The following is a 25,550-nucleotide window of genomic DNA, read 5'->3' as shown; positions in this document are numbered from 1 at the left end:
ACTTTAAATTCGGTGGATGATCAGATGGTTTATCTTTGACATACTCCATGGGTCCGTCGGAGGAGTCTATCAGCGATGGGGTTGTTGTAGGCTCTGTCATTGACATGCTGTTGGTCTGCCCACCTCTAAAAAGAGCAGACAAACCTTAAATTTGGCAGAGGGTACTCTTTCGCCATAGCGAGGAAGTGTCTTCTTCAAAAATCTTCAGATCAGAGCCTTTGTCTCTGAGGTAGACTCCAGTGGCATAATAGCAAGGGTCCTAATGCACGCTAGTGTAATGCCCCCTTACCCCTATTGAGGAGTAAATGACAAGTGCAATTGGGATGTAGAGAGCCTCTCAGACCCCTGGGCCCCAGTGAAATTACATCTGCTGCATTAGCCATGGCTCGGCTTGTGGTAGACCTTGTGCTTCATAACCCAGAGAAATATATGTTTTGGCTCACTTTCGATTGTCTAAGTGATATATTGTAAACCACAGCCTATATATTTACAATCTACTAAACCAACTTATAAAATGAAAAGACCCAGTATCTGGGATTTCTTTTGTATTCACTGCTTATTATCATAAAATTATGCAGCGTCTGACATATAAATCAAACTAATTTTCATAAACACATAACTTAAAGTTTTTTTTTTATCTTCAGTCTGTAAATATTTCAGTTCTTTATTCAGGAACATAATTAAATAATAAACCATGTTAAATGGGTTCTAGTTTCGTTTAAAATATCTATTTTATTGTAAGGTGAAGAGATGGGAAAACTCTAAAGGTATTTGAAAGAATGGAATGAAAATGAGTGCTTTAGAAAATTAGCTTTTCACCCTTTCCCGTGTGGTCCATCTGCCATGAGATCTGCATCTGTTGAGTACCGTGGATGTGCAAGTGAGAAATAGAATGGCATAAAGTGATTCTGAACATTGCAAGAAATAAAGCCTGAAATTTACTTCCCTAGAGTTGATTCAACATTTAGAATACACTTGTGAATTTCTTGAGGTTCTGTTAGACTTGCTCACTTTTTTAGACTAACCTGACAGAAGAAATACAAAATCTGGACAAGATTGGATTTATACGACTCTGACCTCATATCACTATTAAGTCTTTCTATGTTCCATATCTGCTCAATTTTATGTACTACTTATCATCTATTGACCTTTCTAATAACATGCGCCCCATGAGATATCATGTCACCTTCCTCGGATGCTCATCCTTTATCCCCTTTTTCCCTTTCCCTTTCCTATACCCTTCCCTTTCTCCCCTCCCATCCACCTACTCTCTAATTTCCTTCTCCATTTACCCTCCTATTGCCTTTTTTACTCCCCCCACTCGGTGCCCATCCCTGTAATGTTCTTTCTATCCTTCTCTTTTATATATTTATGTTATGTTTTCCTCTTTTCTTTTAGATACTAGCCATATTCCTTAGGGTTTCCTATATTGTAGACCGTCTTGTTATCAATAATGCTCTTGCCTATACAACTATCTTGCCTATACAACTATCACCGATGTGTACCCCATGACTCTGTTATCCGACCCCACTCCGGCAGATAATTGTTTCTGTTTTTTTGTCTTACGAAAATGTAATAAAAGAATTCTGAAATGAAGAAAAAAGAATTCCAGAACTTGTTGATAGCCAAAAGTACTCAACCGCTTATAACTTGCATGAAGGAAGAAGGCACAAAGTGTGCTTTCCCCTTTTGTTGTCATGGTGAATGATTTTTAGGGCACATTTTTCCTCTACACCCCCATAAATGTTCTTGTGGGGAGGGGTGTTTTCTTCCATATTCCTCTGCTGCAAAGCATTTGCTGTCCTTGCCCGAGGCAGGAATAATTATGGGAATGATGTCTTGATCAAAAAGTACCTTGAAAATGCTGGTAATTACGCACAAACATACAGGTTAGTAGGTGCTCACTAACGTCTGCTGGTGGACCCCCTAAGAAATGTTGATCAATCTTCCTGGCCTTAGTAATGTGAAATGTACACCCCAATGGTGCAAAGTCTGACTCTGCAAATACCATATGAGAGGGTATAAGTCCACCATTTATCATCTTGTGACGTAACTTTATGCCCACAACTTTTTTCATACAATTATGTTGAACTTAAATCCTCAAATGTGTTTAAAAATATGGCCCACAGATTCATCTCTGTGAGACGGACAAAACTTTAAAATATGTTGACATGGGGATGAGTGTCACACTGAAGGGCATATTTATGAGCCACTAGCGCCACTGGAGCGTCACAGTGGCACTAACCTTTGCTCCCTATTTTCAAGGAGGTGTAACGCCACAAAAAGTGGCGTTACACCTCCTTGTAAATATGGGCCCCTCAGACACAGTTATCTGCGTCAGAGGGGTGTGCAATGTGTGTTGCTGTGGGCAATCTTTTGAAAATGACGCTGTGGCGCTTCACACAGAAGTGCCAAAGCACCATTAGTGATTATCTATGTGCGGGAAGGAGCACATAAACAATCACAACCCTCAATGCAGACATCCTTGCAAGATGGTGCACCGATGCCTGCTTTGATGCTGGGAGCTAAATTTAGCACCAGCGCAGGGGACAACACAGGGGTGTGCCGTATTCACTTAAATACGGTGCATCCCCGCATTGTGAAAATGACAGAGCGTGGCGCTACTAATTTTGGCACAGCATTGCGCTCCCTCATTTTCCCATAAATATGGGCCTCAGTAGACTATATAATCAATTCTATATGGGCCCAATTCACAAATATTTAGCTGTGACATACTTTTGAAAAAGTAGAAAACAGTAGTCCCATCAAGTACGTTTATGACATGATTATTGTTGCATCTGATAAAGATCTTACACCATGGAGTTCTGCATTTATTGCATGCAATAGTTATTGCTTTTTCAAAATTTATGGAGCATAACGTGGATTTGGTGCCTTTTTCCCTTGTTAGATTCTGGCAGATTTGACCTGCCAAAATGTAACAAGAGTGAGAGCTTTATTGCACCTTGTAATTACCGGATGCAATACACGTTGCACCACTTGGTTGTGCATGGGTCACAATTTAATGAGTCTCTTGTGTTCAGGCCCTAAATTGTTAATTTAACAATCACGAGGGTAAATGAATTGGTCACCACAGGACCCAAAAAGAATAAAAATAATTGCCAGTAGTTACCAAGATACCTATGTGTTAGTGTACACACAATAGACACATAAACACATACAGTCATCTAAATATAAATTGCATATGTTCATGTGGCCAGTGTGTCCAGTTTATCTCATAGATAAGCATTTCTTTGACACCTAAATGCACCTGAAGGAACCACAGTTTTGGTTTTTCACACTGCAATACTGCAACCCAGGTACCCAGGCATTAGGCATAATGTATTAGCCCTGTTATAAATAACATACTGTTCAAGCACTGTCGGCTAACTCCTTAATCCCAGAATAATGCCAATTGTACTCCTAGCTTACTCCTGAAATTCAGCACTAAGTAGAAAGAACTACAATAAAAGGTCACAGCATATTCACAGCCAAATCTTTGTGAACATGAAAGTCAAATTATCACAATTATAAATACTTGAAAATTAAACTATCTGATCTGGGGCATGCAATAATGAAAAACATACCCAGATACATATAGGGTAGAAACACAAATAGCAATAGTGTGAGAAAATAATGGTAAAACGTACCAAAGATAAAAAAAGAAAGATATGTTGTGTTTGATGTTCTTGCTGACCAATGTAGATCCCACCATAACACCATTAATGCAAATGAAATACTCACATAAAAAAATGCCGCATATGACTGCTAGGAATATAATCAGGGCTATAGATATGTGCGGCCGCTGTGATTTTGGCGTAATTATAGATTTGCCACATTTGCCACATTGTTCATCATCTGCCACTGTATTATATAATGCAGCTCTCAGTAAAGATTCGAAGACTGCATTAGAGGGCATTAACAGCTTAACAAATACATTTCATTACGCTCTTTCACTTAAAGCCACATTCACAAATACACTTCTAATGAAAGTGAGAAGAAATAAGTTGCTCCTGTGTCAGATTTAATATTTCCCGTGCTGTACAAGAGAGGGTGCTGGAAGTCTCACCTTTTGTATAGAAGATCTGCTCTAGGGAACTGGAACCTAACCCTATGCTATTCAGAGTTTCCCCATGGAAAATCCACCTGCATAGAGTTAGAGCAGTGATACTCAGAGTACGGCCCGAGGTCCGCATGCGGCCCTCCTGACCTTTACCTGCGGCCCCCTGGTCAACAGCAGCACTGTGCTGCTGTTTACCCGACTCAGCACTAACACTAAAAATGTTAAACGGGCAATTAAAAGGCTAAATGAATTTGAAGAAAGCAAGTAACTAGGGTGTGCTGTACCTCTTAATTTTAAAAACCCTTCATGAATGGGCATCTTGCAGCAAAAGTATAAAAGTATGATAAAGTCTGTTTGGAAATTCAAAAAGTGCATTTTATTAACATGCAGAACCGTTTTACCTTAAGACCCAAGATTATACCGGTGCATTGAGAAGGATTGGCTTTTTTATGTTAAAGTTTTCAAACATGAATTGAGAAACTTTCATTCCTCCCACAACCCTGACAATGTGAATTGTAAACTAAGAGACAAGTCGGTTGTTATTTGAACTCTTTGGGAGGCCTGGGTTTCTATTATACATGAACAACATTATAGCTTAGTAAATCAGACACAGAAAGTTTTGTACAGCGCACATCCTGAAGTCATGTCTTCCAAGGTCCTCATATGTGATAATGAAGACAAAAGGAAAAAGGGAGGTAAAGTGAAATAAAACAATTGCCTAGCATCACACAATTTGGTTAAGTGGAGAAGCTATGATTTATACTCAAGTTACTTGTCTCACATTGTGCAATTCAGGCACTAGGGGCCTCATTTAATAGGCAATGGTGCTGCACGGTGCCGCAAGCAACATTGCTGCGCTGAGGTGCGTCATTTCCAAGTCGCAGGGATGCGCTGTATTTACAAGAATACAGCTCATCCCTGTGTTTCCCCCTTCGCTGGTGCAAAATCAGCTGCCTAGCACAAACACAGCCACCCTTGTACCATGGTGCAAGGATGCCTCTGTTGCAGGGGTGAATGTTTATGTGCGGGAAGGGATACCTAGAGATACGCCGCAGTATGCAGCGCACATAGAAAGAGCAAAAACGAGGAGCAATAAAAGTATTTCTCCTAGTTGCCCCACTCTAACGCCTGCCCTTGGGTGGCGTTAGTTTTTGGTGCTGGCTCGGGTTTACTATTTCTTGTATATCTGGGGCACCATCAAAAAGCAATGGGTGTTGTGTGGGTAGTCTCACAGTAATACTCTTTGTCGCAGAAAACTGCGTTGGGCGGCCCATATTTACAAGGTCACGTAAAGCCATAAAATTTGGCTTAAAGCCACCTTGTAGATATGGAGCAGGGCACAGCGCCCCCAGAGAGTCGCTAAAAGTGACGCTCCGGTGGTGCAAGGGACTCGTAAATGATGCCCTAGATGTATACACTTCAATTCCCCAACAGCCACCTAACTACCACTAACCCCCTACCCTGAACCTCCAGCCCGCCACCCTACGGGCATTAATGCTGCCCTCAATTACATCACAGACCATACTGGGTTGCCCCTGGAAAACTGTTTGTGAGTACCCATGAATTAGAGTTATCAGAGTAATGGACTTGCCCTGCATTTTCATTGGTTTCCTCACAGTGGATATAAATTCACACGAAGGAGCCCCTTCTGAGACACCGATATAACATTTGTGGAGTAATCTTTCCTTTTTCTCAAACTGTACAGTCACTTATGGCTACATTATGTTGATATACTGATCACAGCTTGCAGAGTTAGAAAGTGATTTCTAAACTTTTGTGCACTCCACACAGTTCCCTGATGCTTTGCATTATTGTCATGATTGTTTTCCTACCGTTTTGGGGGAGGGAAAAGGGGAAGGCAGCGCAGAGTGGGGTGGGAGTGGGGGGACGATAAAACAAAAATAAATATATTAATTAAAAACATTTACCTTACTCGCCGTGCCGGTGATCTGCTCCACTCCGCTCCTCTCCTCTACAGCAGGCACAGGCTCCCAGCCTGGCCTGCATCCAATCTTTATGCTGCTTTCATGCTGTTGGCAGCATGAAAGCAGCATTAGGATTGGACCGCACCCTGAGACAGAGTGAAAGTCTCGCCTACTGTCTCCAACACAGCAACGCAGCAACGCAGTACCTGTATTGCTGGGTTGGAGAGTGCCCAGTGTGCATGTGTGTTTGGCCGGCCAAACATACATGTGCTCTGAGTGGCCCCACTCCTTTTACTATAAATTGATAATAAACGTTTCATAGTAGAAGTTTGGCAGCTGATACTGCTGGTGGGGGAGGGGGTTGGAGCTCTTTACCCATAGCAGAGAAGCCCCTTTGCTGTTTTCTGCCCCCTTTCTTAACTTAAAAGGAATATCCATTCGGTAGGTGAACTTTTCAGTTTGAGTGGATATCCCCGTCAAAATCCTGTGCCTAGGTATTATGCATGCTATAGCAGCAGTTTATCACTTCATTCCACATATATTGTACAAACAGGCTGTGGTTATATTCTGGTTGTATCTGTGATGAGGCTCGACTCGGCTTCTGGCTATGATTCTACTTGGTGGCTACTGACTAGCTGTGAGCCTATTTAGTGCATTATTTTGATCTTATACTGCTGTCTGATTTTACAATTCATAAAATGCCTTCTTGTGGTATTAAATATTTAGCAAAACGATACTCTGCCTTTCTCCTTCTTTCAGTTTGGAAGATATTTCAAACATTTCACTGGAATGGAATTCAATAATTCTTTCAAGTAGTTATAAAAAATAATCATAGAATCGTTGCAGAACTGGGCAAACGTTAGTGTTTTAACCAACCACACAAAAGGACCATTCAAGAATGAAAGTAGAGGATGACGTCGACAAAGTAGTGTAGAACATGCAAAACTGGAATTTGAAAAAGCCAGTAGGGGAAATTCACAAAAACACAATCATTTTCCTGGGGAAGATCAACAAATACTTTTTATTGTACTGAGAAATACATTTAATCTTCTAAACATTTTGTTGAACCTACAGTCATAACGCTACCACTGTTGCTGATTAAGCAGCTATTGATTATTAAAAGTATAAATCTTCTTTCATTGAGTGCGCAGATCCTCTTCTATGAACTTCTGGATTTGATTCAATGAAAGTGTGGATCCTAATCAATTAGTGTGCAGACCATGTTTGTACCGTAAATTCACAAAGTACTTTCTGTAAATACTGATACCTTGCTCCATAGGTGTCACTTATTTGTGACGTACTCCTGGATTTCCCGGAGTCATGATTACCAGAAAAGTCTTGATGAATCTGTCACGTCACCAACAATATGAACAAAATGGGCCCTTCTCAGGTTGCATGTATATTCATCTCTGTTTACATAGCAAACAACTATAAGTCCTTTGGTATGTTATGTACCATCTAATGGACTAGAAATAAAAACATATAGATTGTGGATGACCAGCAAAACATAATACACACAAGCACAATTTTATTGCTTAGAAGTTGCATAACAGGCTACAGTGATTTTCAACTAGCTTTTCAGTCTTCGAGGCCATGTCCAAAAGGCTAACCATTTTTGATAGATTCTATTGTTATTTTTCACCATGGGGCACATTACCTATTTAGATTTGTGTTGGCATGGCGTCTTTTGAGATGCCATATCTTCATGTGTTTATTTGCTCTGGCGAACCGAGATATTGATAGTCATTTTTGCTACTTAGTTCCCAAATATCCAATGTACACAGAAGTTACGTACCCTTTACAGCAGTGGTTCCCAACCTTTTGACTTCTGTGGACCCCCACTTTGTCATTACTAGAGCCTGAGGACCTCCACTGAATCTTTATTGGATTCCGGGAACCCCCACTGAGTCATTACTGAAAGCTGGGGACCTAGAGTGTTAATATTATTTAATTTTCTAAGCAGTCGTGGACCCCCTGAGGAGGTTTCGCTGACCCCCAGGGGTCCCCGGACCACAGGTTGGGAACCACTGCTTTACAGTGTTCATTGTATGCATTCATGTGTTTTTTCATCACTGCTATCAAACTTGTTAGATAGTGAAAAACAGCTCTCTATTGGCGACAAACCTTCACGTGACTGTGTTGCAGTGACTACTTTGAACTGTTGCGTCTCATTGAGTGCCTGTCATATCTCAGATTCATTGAACTTTACAGGATGTGATAATTCAATTCAAGACTATATATTTGCCTGTAATGGCGACAGTAAATACTCACAATAAATCTTTGGCCGCTGGGTAGAACAATGCACCTATTTTCCAAACGCCCAGGCCTGGAATTCACGGACTTTTCAGGTAGACACACCAATTTCAGTTGTTTGCAAATCAGCGCCTAAGGAAATAACAGAATGAGTTAATTTGACAGCCCTCATTATTGGGTTTTTACTCATCTCAGAGCATACATGTTGCTTTGATACCAGAGAAAATAACTGAAAAGTGCTTGCTATACTGGCCCACAAAAGAAGCCACATACATTATAAAATACAAATTCTGAATTATCATAAAATTGGGATACATTGACATTTCTATGTTCATGAACCATGTACTGCCGCTCACAGGTTCCACCACACTCTCTGAATGGAACTTACTGGATACTTACACCCCTTGCGATCCTTGATGGGCTAACTGGATAATTATTTGTTTTGTGACTGTGAGTGCGGAGTATGCGGGCATTCAATGTGACCTAATGCCTAAATCCTCAGTCTCACATCAACTTGTGCACAGGAAGGCATGTTGCTGGTCCTCCACCAGGCTTTGAGGATTCTCTGGTATTCCAGGAACATCCCTTCTGGTCATCAAGACATGGGTGGGGGCTGCTAGAAGGTGCTTCCGTCTGGTTTAGTTATATGTACGGACTGGGCAAGGTTACTATCAGGTATTGTTTACCATTTAAAATTTAGAAGGAAAAATGTCTCAGTTGCAAAGCAACACTATTCGTCCAATATGTAGCCACTCTGTCCCCTCATTCTCTAAAAAAGGAAACAGTTTTTAATGAGATTTTGGTTTCCATTATGGGTCTATTGATTATTACCATCTTGAACTGAGTCCTGTGAACCTCTACCTCAACACAACAGGCATCTTGTTTCAGTATTTTTAGCAGAAAAGGAAAGAAAGCTCCTATTTAGGGAGGATGTGTGGGAGGGTGACATGTAACCAACCTGGACCCTCAAGCTGAACAGAGCCTTAAGCGTTAGCTTAGTGGCAGCTCCACAGATGTCATGAGTCAGGATGGGTGCCTGGTATGCCACGTTTTTCCAAAGCACCCAACAAGAGCATTTTTCTATCTGGCAGAAGAATGCTCAACATTGAGAAAGGCCCAAGGATACAAGAGATTAATCATCATGCAATCGTACATTTCTTAAAACCAACCACTGCATTCATGTGGAAGACTGAAGGGTTGTTAGACTCACCAGGCTTCCACTTGGTAATCCTTTAATCTGATAAAAACTGATGCCTAAAAGGTGGACTTCTGAGTTAGATTAATATAACAAATATCCAAAGTGAGTGCTAAATCATTCAGAACAATTTAAAAATCCAATGTGGCCTGGCAATTCCTGAAAAGCAGAAACGTGTGAGAGGGTGTGATAAATCCAGCACAGCGGCTGCCGTTGGCTCTACCTCCATAAAACTTACTCTATCAGCCTAACAGATTGGGGTCGCCAAAGGATTGACATTGCACCACCTGCTCTATTTAGATGGACGTGTAGCAGGTGAGGCTCTTGGGAGGGAAAAGGGGCTGGGTGGCGTGGCATGTGGCAGGGGACCCAAAAATAAATAAATTTAAAAAACTTAACTTTTTTCTACACCATTCCCATCTGTTCTGCTCCGTCTTGCATTGCAGGCACAAGCTCCTAGCCTGCCCTATGTCCAATCCTACCACCGCTTTCATGCTGCCAGCAGCATGAAGACAGCAGTAGGATTGGACGGAGCGTCCAGCTAGGGTGCCCCAAGGCAAAGTGGGACCCTCTGCCTGCTCTCTCCAACCTGACAACGCAGTGCCAGGTTGGAGAGAGCCTAGTGCGCATGTGTGTTTGGCCGGCCCGAGACAGACGGCCAAAGATACATGCGCACTGAGGGGGGAGTGCTGTGCACTCCCCTCTGTCCCTGTCTCGCCCATGAGCCTGTCCCTTTTATAGTAAAAGCATAATAAATGGAGTTTATTATGTTTTTACTATAAATGTTTTGAAGATGCTGCTGCTGGGGGGGGGGAGGGTGCTCCTCCGTTGTAGCGGAGGAGCCGCCCTTGCAGTGTAGTGTCTTTTTTTCCTGTCCGTCACTGCCAGGTAAAAACTGGTGCCTAGAGACAGAAAAAATAACAATGACCCAACACTGGAAGAAAGGTCCCAGGGCGTGGTGGTCATTAGTTTGTTTTCTGAGCCAAATTCTTCCTTTATAAATTTGTTTCAGAAAAACAAAAACTTTTTAAAAGTTTGTTCAACGCCACCAAAACCGAACGCAGCCATCCACCAGACTTTCTGAACATTGAAAGGAAACTCTGTGACATTGGTTCCTTTCTAATGTACAGTGATGACCACTGGGCCGGTGGTTATTTCTAAATTTCACAGACGCATCAGGATGGCGGAGGTAATGTGTTCCACTACCCTGATTGTCGGGGAACCGTCCATGAAAAGGTAAATCAGGCCATCCGTTCTTTGACTTGAGAGACTAATTCCTAAATTGAGGAGTCACACTTGATTTTAACCTGAATTAAACGCGACCACATACTTATATGCAACTGTGTGCAGCCGATGAGAGAATATCAGAAAGGTTCTATTTTCTACCAAACATCATCTGGACAATTATTTATAGGGTCACTGCTGAATTTTCCACATAGGCACAATTGGGTGTGCTAGAACTATAATTGCCAACCTGCCACTATTTTTCTTCAAATAAACTAAACTCTACGGTTGTGCACATAACAAGGTTTTCATTCATGGAGATAATGGCCAGTGTCTAACATAGTACAGTGCTTTCTTGTAGACATTTTAGCACAGTATGATACCAGTTTAGCACAGTGTGATGCAGTCGATTCAAGTTTAGAACAGGTTTACACCAGACCTTGCTGCCCTTCTGAAGGGCTGCAACTGGGAACAGTGAGATGGGCAGCGGTCGCACATCTACATAAGGCTGCTGATTGCGACAACAGCTAAGAAGCGGGGGACATTAGCAACAAATTTGGTAGGTACCAATGCCCACCCACGAAGCCCGGGGCCAGCAGCACCTCCAGGTGAGGCGCATATGGTCCTCACACACTCAAATGTAACTTGGGAAAATAATATGGTGCACATATTTTAAGCCATGTACGGTTTTCAACACATGAAGAAAACATATAGCGCATAAAGGCTGGGGTACACAGGCCACGTAGAATTATTACGAGAAATGATGTGGCAATGCAGGCTTCCGAAGCCGGTCAATGGATGCAAAAGTACAATGTGCCAATGCAAGGATCACATGCAAATGACTTTCATGATCATCAGGAACAGAAGCCGGATACAGTGAGGCAAGGTTCAGTTGCACACACCTCTCACTAACATCTGGCTCAAAAACAGGAGGAAGCGCACCCACTTCAGATAGCACGCAATGATGCACACTGGTGAGCTGAGCAGTGGTTCACAGTTCTCATACTCGACTGTCTTGGCTTCTATTACCTCTTCTTGGCAAGATGTTCGTGCTGAAATTGTTCTTTGACTGCGCAGTAGATTCTCTCTCCTGAACCTTTCAGCAGCAGCAGAGTTTGATCTGAGGGGTAGGAGTATACTCCGAACCCTAGAAAGAGAGGAAATCACAGATTCTGTGTCTAGTTCTCACCTTCTTGGAGTGCAGAGTTATTTTAATAAAGCAGTAATACAGCTATACTTCATATATTCAGTGACTGAGGCAGTTGGCTTTTTCAAATGCCCAATCAAGTTAAGCGTTCCACCAAACACTTGTGGTGAACGATTCATAGTATGGGGCATCGTAGTTTTGGATGGACTCAGAACCATTGCAGACCCATTGCAGTCATTTTGAGGGAACACTGCTATCTTGCACTTTGTGAAAACAGTTCCTGCTCAGAGAATAAAACACAGGATATAGAGGGGCAGGTAGTCTAGTTCTCAATGAGAGGTAGCCCCCAATCATGCTTTCCAGGCCACAGTCTGCTCTAAAGAGTTCTTCTCTGGCCAGAGCTGGATCAGTTACTTGCAAGAAAAGGTCTAGATGATGATTCAAAACCAGACATGGCACTTTGCTTTACACTAAATTTCAGTTGGATGGGGAATCTAAGGAGAAGTGCGTGGAAACATGTCTGGCAAGGGGGGACAGCTAATTGTTCCTGCCTCTAACCCCATGTTATACCCTACTTCTCTAGGGACTAGATGCATGCAGGAGGACAGGAACATGGGCACACAACTTAATATATTAGTCAAGCATTGGCAAGTACATCCGACACACCACAAATACAACCATGGCAAACAAGGGGTGAACAATAATATACTTCCTAGATGTTTTTTTTTGCAGTTTTGGGTCTCATGAAGACATCCTGAAGGTATTGGAGCCCTTTACATGAGCACCGGTTACATTACATAAGGTCACATTAAATTTTTTTAGGCACGGGGAAATTATGGGCCTGATGACGGATATCCCACCTGCCGTATTACGAGTTCATTATACCCTATGGAACCCGTAATATGGTGGGCAGGATATCTGTCACATTTGGGACGGATTAACCCCCTCCGCCAAAGTTGTAATCAGGCCCTAAGTGATTTGTCAAGAATCAAAGTATGTTGAGCCAATGCCGAAACTCAAACCTCGATCCCCTAGTTCCAAAGTTAGCAGCTCTGACGAAATGCCACATCCCCTCCCCAGGAAAAAGTAGTATGTAATTGCCACATTATGGTTCACATAAAAAGGCCTGTACCCTTGTTCTAGAATAAGCTGTCACTAACCATAAGATGTATCATTCTCTGATCATAGGGATGGTGAGCAGTATGCCCTAATCTAGTAGAGCACAGGTCAGGTGACCCATGGCTTCAGAAAGCATTCTGGGTTTCCCATATGTTAAAACGAGGAACAAATTCTCAGGTGCACATTGTGGCAAATTTCTTTCAACTTTATGTGTCATGTGGGACGGGCTTTCCAGACAGTGAGATAGCCTCGGCTAAAAAGTGCATCACATTAGACCACTGTAGTTCTATAAGACACACAAAATTCCATGTATCAAAAATCGAGAAAAATGAGAGAACTTAAATCTGATTCCAGACATGACAGTTTCATGGCAAGTTATATTTGGGATGTAATTTTGTTACTAATTGCATTTACCAAATCTCAAGTGCAAACTAACAGTTAAGTCACATTTTTCAAAAGAGAATTGAAATCTGCATTAACAGATTCCACAGTATCCTTGCAGTAAACAAGCTGACTTGAGTGGGAATCTGTTGGGATGAATTAACTCACGGAAGGACCTCATTGCTCACTCTAGGCTTCTAAGCACACATGCTTTAGAAGGGCAACAGTAGTGGAAATCAGTTTCTTGTCCAGCATCTCATGATGAACAGTGTATTAACCATTAGCTGTGAATAGCACCTGGAATCTGCTCAATGTAACCTTCATTTAATGATTTTAGCAAGGTAAAAACAACGAATGCATGATGGCCTGTAAAGGTCGATCTTGCTCATGCCTCACTACACGGATGACACTGTAGACAATCCCCTACAAATCTACGGGAGCCAAAATCTCACTTTCATCTTGATTATATTCTCCCAGTTGGATGAATGAGAGCTTTCATTAAGGTATCATTTCATTGAAGTGCACTTTTGACATTTGGGTCAACATCATGATTGAAATCCTTCTTTCATCAAAGTTCTGAGTTCTGTACCAGGATCTCATAACCTAAGCGACTTTTCAACCGTAGGCAAGAACACAACATGGGACAACCATTCACTAAAGAATTTAACAAACTAAGGGACCAGATGTACAAAGCCCTGGTTGAAAAACACTGGTCACAACCAGTGTGCTATTTTGTGAACTGACCTATGCACTAATAAGTTGGTTCACTGAATGAATAATAATGAGATAGTTCCCAAATTGTGACCCACTGTGAATCACAGCCATCACAGGAACCTTTTGCAAACACAAAATGCATTAATTCATCTGTCTCTCAGTCCCTGCTTAGTTGAAGAAGACCATGCTAAAAGATAATTCACTTTAAATAATAATAAGATTTATGGAGGGGAATAGACTTTCTCACAGTCCAAGACACTGTCCAAAGGGATGCAACCTTATTATTTTCAAAAGCAACTTTTTTTATTCAGCATCATCTGCAACATATTTATTTATTTGTCACATTTATAAAGTGCTTCATGTAGATGGAAATTGCTTTACATATCGGTAGGATGACACAAACATTGATGTTGTCATCACTGAGGAAGAATGTAAAAGTATTTAAAATACCCCAGGGTCATCCCCCAACTATGGATTATCCATCAGGTGAATCTGATAGTAGACATGTCACCAGATAAGCCTGGTTTATTAAGATGCACATTGTTAAGGTATAGCCTCTTAAAAATGTTAGAACAGACCACTAAAACATAATGCTCTCACAATGTCATCCATCGCACCTGCAACAAATTAGACAGAAAGAGAAATGAAGAGGGACAATTCTCAGTTTCACAAAGTATCTTGAACACTATCCTCTGGATTCTCTTCTTAATAATTATGTGGATATAACACAATGAGTGGTAGATCCCAGGCACGTGGTCACCACTGAGTGACGTACTGTAAGCAGAAAAAAGAGCAAAATGCTAATTTACAGTTTCAGTGTCAGAAGCAGAGAAGAATCTGTTTATGTAATCACTGGCCACCTAGGTTTTACTGCCCAGCAGTAAACTATACCACCCACTTAATAAGGAATTGCTTTTAAGTAGGGAGTCTGTTCTGTAACTAAAAAGGCTCTTACAGATGTTATGCAGGACAACCCAAACACTCTGGCATACCATAAAATACAAGATGGAGAAAAGTATGTCAAATAGGTGAAGGAAGCAAGGAAATAAAACACAAAATAACGAAATTAAAATGGAGCCATGTGTCCTCAGGCCGTAGACACCAAGTAGAGAGCTGGTGCCATTCCCTACAGGAACTGCAGAAGAATAGGCTGTCATTTAGGGGAAGTTAATAGACCCCTCCTGGATTGTGAATGATGTATACTAAGTAAATTAGCTCATCTGTAAGTGCTGATAGGCAACAAGAAACTCCATTGGTCGTGGTTATCTCAAAATGTAAAAGATAGTCGGACAAAGTCTTCTAAATAATTCAACCTTCAGTTGGCTGTGCCCAAGTTCCTTGAACAAGAGCTTGCAGGGGATTCCTACTTGGGAACTCTGGGGTTAAGAAGCTTTTTTAGGATAACTCCTGTACCATGAGTTAACATAGGTGGTCATGGAGAGCACTATATTAGAGGTTTGGTAGCCCAAGGCACACTTGAATAAAAACAGTGGGATGGGACAGATGGTGAAAACAGCTGTGGACCTTTGACCTCACACCAACCCCAAATTTCGACATTTGGTTTTGCTCTGCGGCCCATTTTCTGATTCATGCCTTCACTCATCCCATGGTTAACTATGTACGACCTTGTGCAGAAAAAACAATGATGGTTTGATCGTGGCTCAGTCTTAAATGTCATTTGTTGGACCTGGGGTATTACTGTTTTCAAGAAGAAGAAGAAAAAGTCAGATCATTCACCAAGATTACAATAAATCATGCCAAATCCACAACTGTTTCAAGGTTAATGACCAAGTGACACAGTGGAAACATGTTTATCCTGAAATGGTGCTTCGGTGATGGACTTTAGACTTAGATTAAGAATCCTAACACCGAGGCCCTCATTATGACCTTGGCGGTCGGGGGTAATATGGTGGAAAGTACTGCCAACAGACTGGTGGTACTTTCCACCACATTATGACATTGGCGGTTTGGCTAAATCCAAACTGCCAATGTACCACACCTACCGCCATGGCAGTAACAGCCGCCGGGCTGGAGATATCAATCTCCAGCTCGGCGGCCGTCACTGTACCGCCTGCGGGATAATGACCCTGCCTACCGCCATGGTTTCCGTGGTTCCCTTACCGCCACAAAAACCATAGCGGTAGGCACTATCAGTGACTGGGAATCCCTTCCATGTCACTGATTGAGGTCTTCTCCCCCCCCACTCCAGACACCCCCTTCACACACACACGCATACACACACCCATTCCCACATGCATCCACGCATGCATACATCCATTCACACACACACATCTGCACACACTTTCATACATACACGCATTCACAGAACACAACATACATGCAATCTCACACCTCCATACATGCATTCACACCTCCATACATGCATACACATTCAACACAGAACACACACCAGCATACACGCACGCACAAACATTCACACATACACACAAACACACACACACAACATCCCCCTCCCCTGTTGGAGCACCGACTTACCTGTGTTCAGGGGGTCCTCTGGCAGGAGACGGGATGGGGCGCTGCTGCCAGCAGCAGTGTCCGCCAGCAGAACACCGCCAGGCGGTATTATATGGTTCATATTATGGCTGGCGGCGGTCAACTGGCGTGGTGCTGCTGGTGGCAGCAGCGCCACCTTACCGCCATCCGCCGGCATGGCCACAGCCGGATTTCCACCATTCTTCTGGCAGAAATCCGGCTGTGGTCATAATATGGCAGACAGCTGGTAGCCACGGCGACGGTCTTTTGGTGGCGGTAGGCAGTTTTTACCATCAATATTGTATTGAGGTCCATAGTCTTCTCATTTCCATCCTTAAGAGAAAGCAACCCAAGATATATGAAAGTCCGAAGGACATGGTAAAGAAAGGTCTGATCTGGGTAAACAGACATTCTCTCTTACTTAGGAAGTCGGAAGGAGAGGCAAAGAAACTAGGTAAAACGTCAGAACGGGCCTATATCGTTTTAGAAACACATCAGTCCCTTGAGCCCTATTTATCCATGGTCACAATACCTCACCATTGCTTTTTACTGACAAGGTTTAGATGAATCCTACTGCATGTGATCCTAGGGATCCCACAAGGGTGGGTCAGGGTGGATGAGATGGGTCCTTTCACTTGTGATAACTTTTCACAGCAAGACACTATGCATTTTATTATGTTTTGTGATCATTTTTGTGACTTGCGGCAGGGTTTTAGAGTACCATTGCCGAGGAGGCAAACTTTTCAGTAAGTAAGACCAGCGCTGGTTTATTTACAGATGCTCTCAAGTCCATTAATATGTTTTATGTTGCTAGTTTTTAGCTGGTGCTTTTAGATCTATGAAGATGCTTTTTGAGCAAAGAAATCCCCCATCCAATTGTGGATGCTCTCAGAATGTATAAGATGTTGTTTACTGCGTGTGATTTTGGGCAATACGTAATTGTGTTAGGCTGATTTCTTTTAATTATTTTATGTAATATTTGTATTTTTCTAGATTTTTACTGCGATTGGGACTCAATTTTTTTGTCTTATGTTTGCATGTGCTTTTATGGTTTTAATTAACCGAATAAAGTATTTCTGACTGATAAGAAAGCGAGCCAATTATTGTAGCCCACTATCAAATATCCCTCAATGGATGGAGAATATGAATAAGCAATGAGAAGCAAGAAATAAGATAAATTCACCATCCTCTTACCGGGCTAAATGACATCAGTGATTATACAAAAGCTTGTAAGGTATATATTTTAGAGTGTTAGTATGATTTGTACAGATCAGAGGAGACCAAATAAAATAATAACGTCACCAAAAAGGTTTTAGGTATCCTTTCAAGTTTTGAAAGTCTAACATTTTCAGAGACATCTGTCTATCCATAAATGCTCTGGTACCTTACTCAACCTCTTCCAAATGGGGTCAATGGACGCATACAGGGGGAAACATCTGGACTAATCGGTGGTCTCAGCTTGGGAGCGCATGTGAGGGAGAGTGCGCTCCAGTCCATCAAAGGAACATTTCTCCAGAGTTATCAGTGCCTGGTGCTTGCCAGGAATCTATTGCTCATGTCCTCTATTTATAACCTGGAAATCATTCCCTTTTCAGACTCAGAGGTATGTTTTTCCATTAATGTGGCTATCGGCAGCCATTACTTCCTACTTTTTGTGGATTGGGAGCCTGCTCTGGACAAATGAATCATTCTACATTTATCAGTCTACGATACTACCACCTCTGGGAATGATGTCACCTCAATATGTTCGACTTTAGACATCTGGCTCCTGCTTGTGTGTATTAAAGCCAGGTTTGTTCGCTTACAAATACGAACCTGGAATAGGTTTTGGTTGCAGATGCACATGGAAACGGCAGGAGTTTTAATGTTTAAAGAGTCTCAATAGGGAGCAGCATGACTGATGAAGTGAAGTAGCAAACGCACTTGCAAATAATCAATAAAGCTCTAATGTGGCTTCCCTTTATATGAGGCATGTGTTCCAAAACCGTTCTATAAACCGTTGCCATCCAAATAAACAAGGAAAGGGCGTGACACCATGTCTTCACTCCTCCAACGTATGATGCATTTTACACCCTCGGCCTCCACAAAAACAAAGTATGCAAAAGCTGAAAAGTGCCTCCTGTTTTGGTAATGTTAGTGGCTGGTCCTCAAAACGTGTTTTCAAAACATCTGACATTTTGTTCCCTTACACAGAAAGACTCGTACGGACGTAGGTTTTTTGGAAGTCTGAATGGCGCACAACAGGTGTTGGATGAGGTCGCAGGCCCAATTTTTTGTACGCTCAAAGCTGCCCTCGACATCTGCCAAATAATGTTCTCTTCTAGGCAGAGCTTCTTCAGGGAAAGAAAAACAGTTGTTTATATTTTATTTAGACCCCATTTGGATGCTGCACATCCCAAGCACCTTAAGGGGTCTGACCCAGATGGGAGGCAGTAGACAATTCAAAAAGGAGAGAAAAGAAGGGGAAAGTTACTCAATTTATGAGCAATGAATCCAAATACATTCATAAACCAAGTCTTTTGGCCTTGTCAATGCTTGTTTTGTTTTGCCAACGTTCACAGTATAAAAAAGCAATAAATAAACCCAAAACAATTGTTTGTTCTCAAAAAGCCCAAAGGAATATCTGGCATGGATGTGTGCGGATGTGCACCACATGAAATGACAGAATGCCTTTACTTACAATGAAGTTAGCTACTGACTGAAGTAAGCTGTGAGGGGTGGAAGAAAAATGTGAATGACACAAAAACAGACCGTTTCTTGAAGAGGGCTAGCTAAAAGTCTTTATAACTATCTTTTATACATACATAATTTCAGTATAATCAAAAGGTCTTGGCTACTGTCAAACTTAAAAATACGTTTTCAGTTTTGGTAGGTTGCTCAGGTGTTAAGGAAAGATATTCAAATGGGTTGGACATCTAACGTCAAGTCATAACTCAGGAAATGCCACAGTATCAAATGTAGCTAGTGACTGTAAGTCACAATATTGAGATCGACAGTATCACGGTACCATAAAAAAGACCATATGTAATTACTATTTGTAACTTTGCCTATTTTTTCCTTGGGAAGTATGTAGAGGTGGAGTTAACAGTAGTAATTATGGCAGAGGTTCCCCCAACTTGGGGTAGCAGTGCACATGCCGGTGAGCCGGAGCCCGAACTGGGGTTGCTGCACAAGCTGCCATGATCTTTTGGTGAAGGTCGGGTGGGACTGGCTGGCTGGGGTGCAGCACCTGGAAACCCTAGAGTGCTTCCCGGGTCATTCTCAGAAATGCGGCATTCCCAAAAATGCGAGGCTGCGAGCACATCTCGTTCCTGCCTTCCCCCACGAATGACACCGGTGTGGAGATACTCCTCGCTATTCCCCCCTGTTTGTTTTCCAGCACGCTCTGCAATCACATCTATCTCAGCAGCCCCCAGTTAGTGCCCCTGAGAGCCGCTCGGGTTAGAGAGATTTCTCACCTGACCTGAGTTACATTCTTGGCTCCCTGCACTCAGTGGCGAATCTGGTGGGCACGCAAGGGCTGTGGAGGTGAGGGAGGGCACTGTGGGAGTCTAGTGTGTTGGTCACAATACCCTTAAAAGTCTGGGGCATTTTAGTTTCTTAGTTAAGGGCATTTACTGATCATTGATCTCAAACCCCTTCAAAGTCAGGTATTTTTGCCATTGGCCTTTCTTAGATAAGGGCTTTAATGGGAATTTTGCACTTGTGTGGTTAAGTTGGGTCAAAGGCATTGGGCCTTTCTTAGTGCCTCAGAGAGTTATGGGCTTTTCTGTGCATAGCTTTCCAGGATTAGTGGTTCGGTTAGTGGCAGTTTAGGCTCATAGAAGCTGTGCATGTCCTTAATCTGGCTGGCATTTGTTTTTTTGAGGGCTTTAAGCATAGGTGAATTCTTGTAGGAGATTTACCCAGTGGCAGGTCACTTGTAGTGCATCATTTGATAATTAGTGGGCTGAGTCATAGGCAATAAGCACAGGTTTTATCAACATTGGCTTAATGAACAGGATTGCTTGCAGCTCAGGCTTTCTTGTGTCCTGGGCACTGGTAGCTTACGGCTTTTGCATCGAGCCTCGATGGGAAGGATCGTGGTATGTCCAGACATGTTGCTGGTGGTAATTTAGGCACTATATAACGATGCCGGGTGGTGTGAAGAATGTTTTCAAGCCTGCATGGGCGAAGGTTGTTATGGATGCTTTAATGCATAGGATGAATGCAATGGATGAGATTTTGGCCCTGTTGAGCTTGCAGGCCCCCAAGGGTCAATCTAGTGAACTGGTAGCACTTGCAGAGAGGCCAAGGAGGTCATGGGTTGCACCCAGGGGTGCATTCCCCTGGTTAAGAAGCAGGGTAGGAGTCACTGACTGAGTAGGGAAGAGAGCACAAGTACTGTTTTCTTCCAGCAGGGCACTATCAATGGGCAACGCCAGCAATGTTGTTGCACAGGGTGATGTTTCTGCTGTGAAGGTCCTGGTGGCGAGTGGTACCATTGTCCAAAATGGAAACAGTTGCATGGTGACCGGGGTTACGCTGGCAGGGGGCGCAAGTCAGCCTGACTTGGTTGCTAATTTAGTCAGTGTTTTGCCTTGGCTTTCTAAGGTTGGGATGTTGTCCACGCCTTTAATGGGTGGCTGGCTAGCCGGCATGACTGAAGGTGACAACATTGAAAGGGCTATGAGGTTGGTGGCCCACCTGGATGGTTTAGTGGGACAGGAGATGCAGGTCCAGGCGGGTGGCATGCTCATGGCAGGGGCCAGTGGGGCATTACATGTTAGCCCTGCAGCACAGGGGGCTGCAAGTCCTGGTACCTCGCTTGGCCGCTCTGTGCCCCCGCGGTGCCAGCAGGGGTTGGGGCTACATTCCCTTCTCACAAGGGAAATATATTAGAGGTAGGTAGGGGCATCATCGATGAGCATTAGTCTGTGGATGTTCAATCTGAGCATGACCAACTGGGCAGGCATGTGCCTGCTGGAGGTAAAGGAAAAATCCAGGAAGGGAAGTTATATTGATATGTGTGAACTAATTGTGGATGGACCCAAAAGGGAGGAGGGCAAGAGGTGCAAGGAGTGCTCCCATTCTTGGGATCGCGGCCATTGGCCTTACAAAAAGAGGTGCAGGAGACATTATTAAATTGGGAAAAAGGATTCATGATTTTCCAAGCAATCATAGCAGAGCACTTCCCGAACATGGGGGCCTCAATTAGCATGTTACCAGAATAGAATAGTGTGCATGCATGATGACTTTGGGACTGCAGCCTGGAAACAGGTTACTCCTTTTCCCAAGCAATGAAGGTATACCTGGCAACTAGGAAGGTAACCTTGGATCAGCTGCAAGTGGTGGTTGGGCAGTTGAATTTCACTCTTCACATCATTCCCATGGGTCACCCATTTTCAGAGTTGATTGCACAAGACATCTCTGCTTGAAGGTGAAGCACCATCATAGCAGCTTGTCAAGTGAGGTCCACCAGGATATGGAAATCTGGCAGGGATTTCAATAGGATAGTAGTTAGGCCCAGCACACCCAGGACCAATGAAGAGATAGGATTGTTTACAGGTGCTGGGGGCAGTGAAGGTTTTGGTGCCATTTTAGGTACCACTTGGTGTGCTCAGTGGTGGTCAAAGGAGTGAGTTGAGTCTGGGTTGGTGCTGAATATTGGTTTTCATGAACTCTTTTCCATTCTAGGTGCCCTCATGATTTGGCCAGAGCAGTTCCACAACCAATCACTGATATTCTGGTCAGACAACATAACTGTGGTGAAATGGATTAATCAACAAGCAGTCAAGTGCAAGATGATCCTTAGACTGTTGAAAGAGATTGTACTACTGTTCTTAAATTTGAATCTCATTTTTAAATCCAAACATGAGCTTGAAGTACTGAACAAAGCAGCAGATGCTTCATCTCGTTTTAAGATGCAGGCCTTCAGGTACAATGACCCAGGAGCAGAGGGGTTCCCTACACCTTTCCCAGAGCAACTGTGGCAGCTTGGTGTTGTGCTTTACCAGGCCTTGTGAAGGCCAGTTTGGAGCCCAGGGCGACGCATGCCCATGAGAGGGCATTTTGCACACATTACAATTTTCTGGAGCACACTGGCGTGTGGGGCTGGGTCACACCTAAGTCAGTTATAGCATTTTTGGGACCCCTAAGAGAGGAGGGGGCAAACAGCATCATACAGCAGGTGCTGCAAAAGCTTTCCTGGGCCAGAGTGCATTGAAGTGTTGGCAGCATTTGGAGGGGGGTGAAGCCGGACTCCAGGTACCCCATTGACAATGTTAAGCTAACGGCCATCATGTCGAGCTTGGGGACCATTTGCAGATCACAGGATGAGGCCCGTCTCTTCAGGTCGGCATTTGCATTTTATGGGGCATAGAGGGTAGGAGAGGTAGTGGTTTGCAGTGTGTGGATATTCAGTGGCCAAATGGCTCCCTGGCAGTCACTATTACCCGACCGACCAGATGGGTAGGGGCCATCAAATTCTGTTGCATAGGGCTCCAGTAAAAGAATGGTGTCCCCTGGGGAATTTGAAGGCATTTTTTGACCCACCATTCTCAGGGGTTTGTAGGCCCCCTGTTGGTGCATGAAGATGGGACACCATTCATTAGGTTTCAGTTCTGTTTTGTGCTTAGTAGTGTCCTGAGGGCAGCAGGTTTGGACCCTATGGAGTATGCCTCACATTTATGTAGAATTGGGGTCACCACAGCTGAAGCATGGATGGGGATAGAGGGACTGGCAGTCCAAAGGCTTGGCAGGTGGAGATTCGACTGCTACAAGTGCAATGTAAGATTGAACCTGTTGCAGGTGTCTGCCTCTAACTCCTCTTATGTTTTGTATCCTCTTGTTGAGGCAGATGGAAGACATGAGTTGAAGCAGCGGCTGGATACTTTGTTGCCTCCTCTTGACGAGTAAGTGAAAGTGGTTACAGTGGTGCTGTGTTGGACCACTCATACGTGAGGCATGCAAAGGTTTTCTATTCACAGGTGGCTACACAGCCAGGGCAAAGGAAGCAGGATATTGGCTGACTTCCTGTAGCCAAGTAGGGCTGCCGATTGGCCCATTTGAGAATTGCATTGGACAGACTCTTGCCCTGGGAGTATACACTTCCACGGATTATTATTGTACATCTTGGTGGCAATGACTTAACAGAGATTGGAAGGAAAGATTGTTTGGTTGGTTATCTCAGAGAATGGTTGCCTCACGAAGAAGTTTACTGAGACTGTGAGAAGCATGGTCAAACATCGTTCCCAGGTATAAATGGAGAGGTGATAAGTTGATCAGAACCCTCAATGACTCTGTGAAGTAGGGGAACAGTAAGATTGGTAAGTTGTTTAGGTTGGCTAGGTTGTCATCCATACCTCACGGCTGCAACAACGGTGAGCGTTTTTTTTTTGCAGGATTGGGTCCGCTTGTCTAAGGAAGGTAAAATGTTTCTTGAGAATTTGTTGGTGTGGTTAGCTCATCGCTACTGTGTGGGGGGAGATAGTAGGCGACTTATGCTGGCCTTTGGCAGGTGAGATCATAATTGGTGGAATAGTTTGGGTCAATGTAAGGCATCCTTTTAGACCATAAATGACAGCGGAGTCACAGGACCCTCCAAGGGGTGCTGACAGCAAGTTGAAAGGAGGTTGCAGTGGCACAGGGAGTTGAGGGCAGTCGCTGACACACGGTCCTTACCTGACAACCACCTGCAAAGGTGCAGTGAGTGCAAGATAGTACAGGCCCTTGGGGGAGGAAGATGAGTGGAAGGGGGTACCCAAGAGAGATATCCGAGTGGGCAGACAGGCCCCTTGCACAGGAACATCTCGATATTGGAGGTTGTTGCGGTGGGGTCTTCCCATAAGGAGGGACCCATCCATATCCATTTTTATTAGACAATGGGTTTTAAGAGGAAGGGTCGCTGGAACCATTCATGATCTCACTCATAAAAGTATGTTTTGAAGGATGCACAGAAACAACCTTAGCTATGGTTAGACAACTTCCATGTACTAGCGTCCCTGTTAATGCTAGGACTAAATTGTGAAAGGAAAGATGTAAAATTGTGGGTTACTGTGCTTAAAGTGATGAAATTTGTTTTTGTACATATGGTTAAATAAATACGACTGGTGTCTTATGACCACTAACCCAAATAACTTGATTGGTGTTCTTGTCAGTGACATGGGTGTGTTGGGGCATGTGTGAGTGGGGGTTTTTCTCCCAGGGGACATTGGCAGTTACCTGGCTATATATTCTTACATCACAGTGTTGACATTAGTCAGTGTAGTGTGTATTAATTTATTGGTCACCATATCATGTGATATAGTGATCTTTCACCATAGAAACCACAATAACTGCATGTTGAATTTTTGCCATCTTTATGCACTAGCAATGCTGTGCACACTAAAGACTAGCTGATAGAGTGCTGCAGGCACGTGGCCCTAGTATCTTTTTGATCACTTGAGTCTGAAAGTATCTTTTCAGAAATGATTACCAATAAAATGTTGCCAAAGACGTTTCATGATAAGTAAATGATGTTGCTTTTTTGTGAATTACTAGGTGTATGGGGTGTGCATATGGTATAGGGACTTGTGGATCCCAATGTCAAACTGAGAGATATGCACAGGGCACTTTATACCCGTAGGTCTACTGTGATTCCTGTTCTTTATAATTCCTATCTCAAAATGCATTGACAGCTATTCAAAGAAACCCAGAAACCATATGTCTTGACCCCAATGAGCTATGTAGGTTTTGAAACAATTGTATTTACTGCATTCACCCATAGTTAATGTAACATGGTAACATAACTTTTATATTGCGCAACGGGTTTAAAGAGACAACATACATTGAGGTAATTTATTACTTTTTCATCCAGTTCGCAAAACATCCATGTATTAATGGGGGAATTTACAACTTTCGTATGGTTCCTGTTCCATCCCAATTTCCCTATTTTCTGTGCAAAGTCTCCAGAATGAAAAAGCATTAAGGAAATTCAAAAAATATATTTCAGATTTTTGTTTCATGGAAAACATTTCCTATGGCATATCTTCCCTTCCTACACGATCGTCTCTGAAATAT

General features: G+C 43.0%; 1 protein-coding gene across 5 annotated transcripts in view; it reads right to left on the bottom strand.

Moving 5' to 3' along the window:
* Positions 1-25,550, bottom strand: part of COL8A1 (collagen type VIII alpha 1 chain) — a 193,869-nt gene that overhangs the window by 105,213 nt on the left and 63,106 nt on the right. For 3 of the 5 annotated variants that reach the window (XM_069204889.1, XM_069204893.1, XM_069204890.1), the window contains one exon: positions 8,257-8,370. In XM_069204889.1, coding sequence (XP_069060990.1) covers positions 8,257-8,370 — 114 coding nt within the window. Of the gene's footprint in view, positions 1-8,256; positions 8,371-11,686; positions 11,805-25,550 lie in introns of all 5 variants that reach the window. The other 2 variants (XM_069204892.1, XM_069204891.1) reach the window with 1 other exon arrangement.

This window comes from Pleurodeles waltl, chromosome 8 (assembly GCF_031143425.1).
Source record: "Pleurodeles waltl isolate 20211129_DDA chromosome 8, aPleWal1.hap1.20221129, whole genome shotgun sequence".
Classification (NCBI taxonomy): Eukaryota; Metazoa; Chordata; class Amphibia; order Caudata; family Salamandridae; genus Pleurodeles; species Pleurodeles waltl.
The sequence above is the reverse complement of the archived record's forward strand: the minus strand, read 5'-3'. Positions and strand labels throughout refer to the sequence as shown.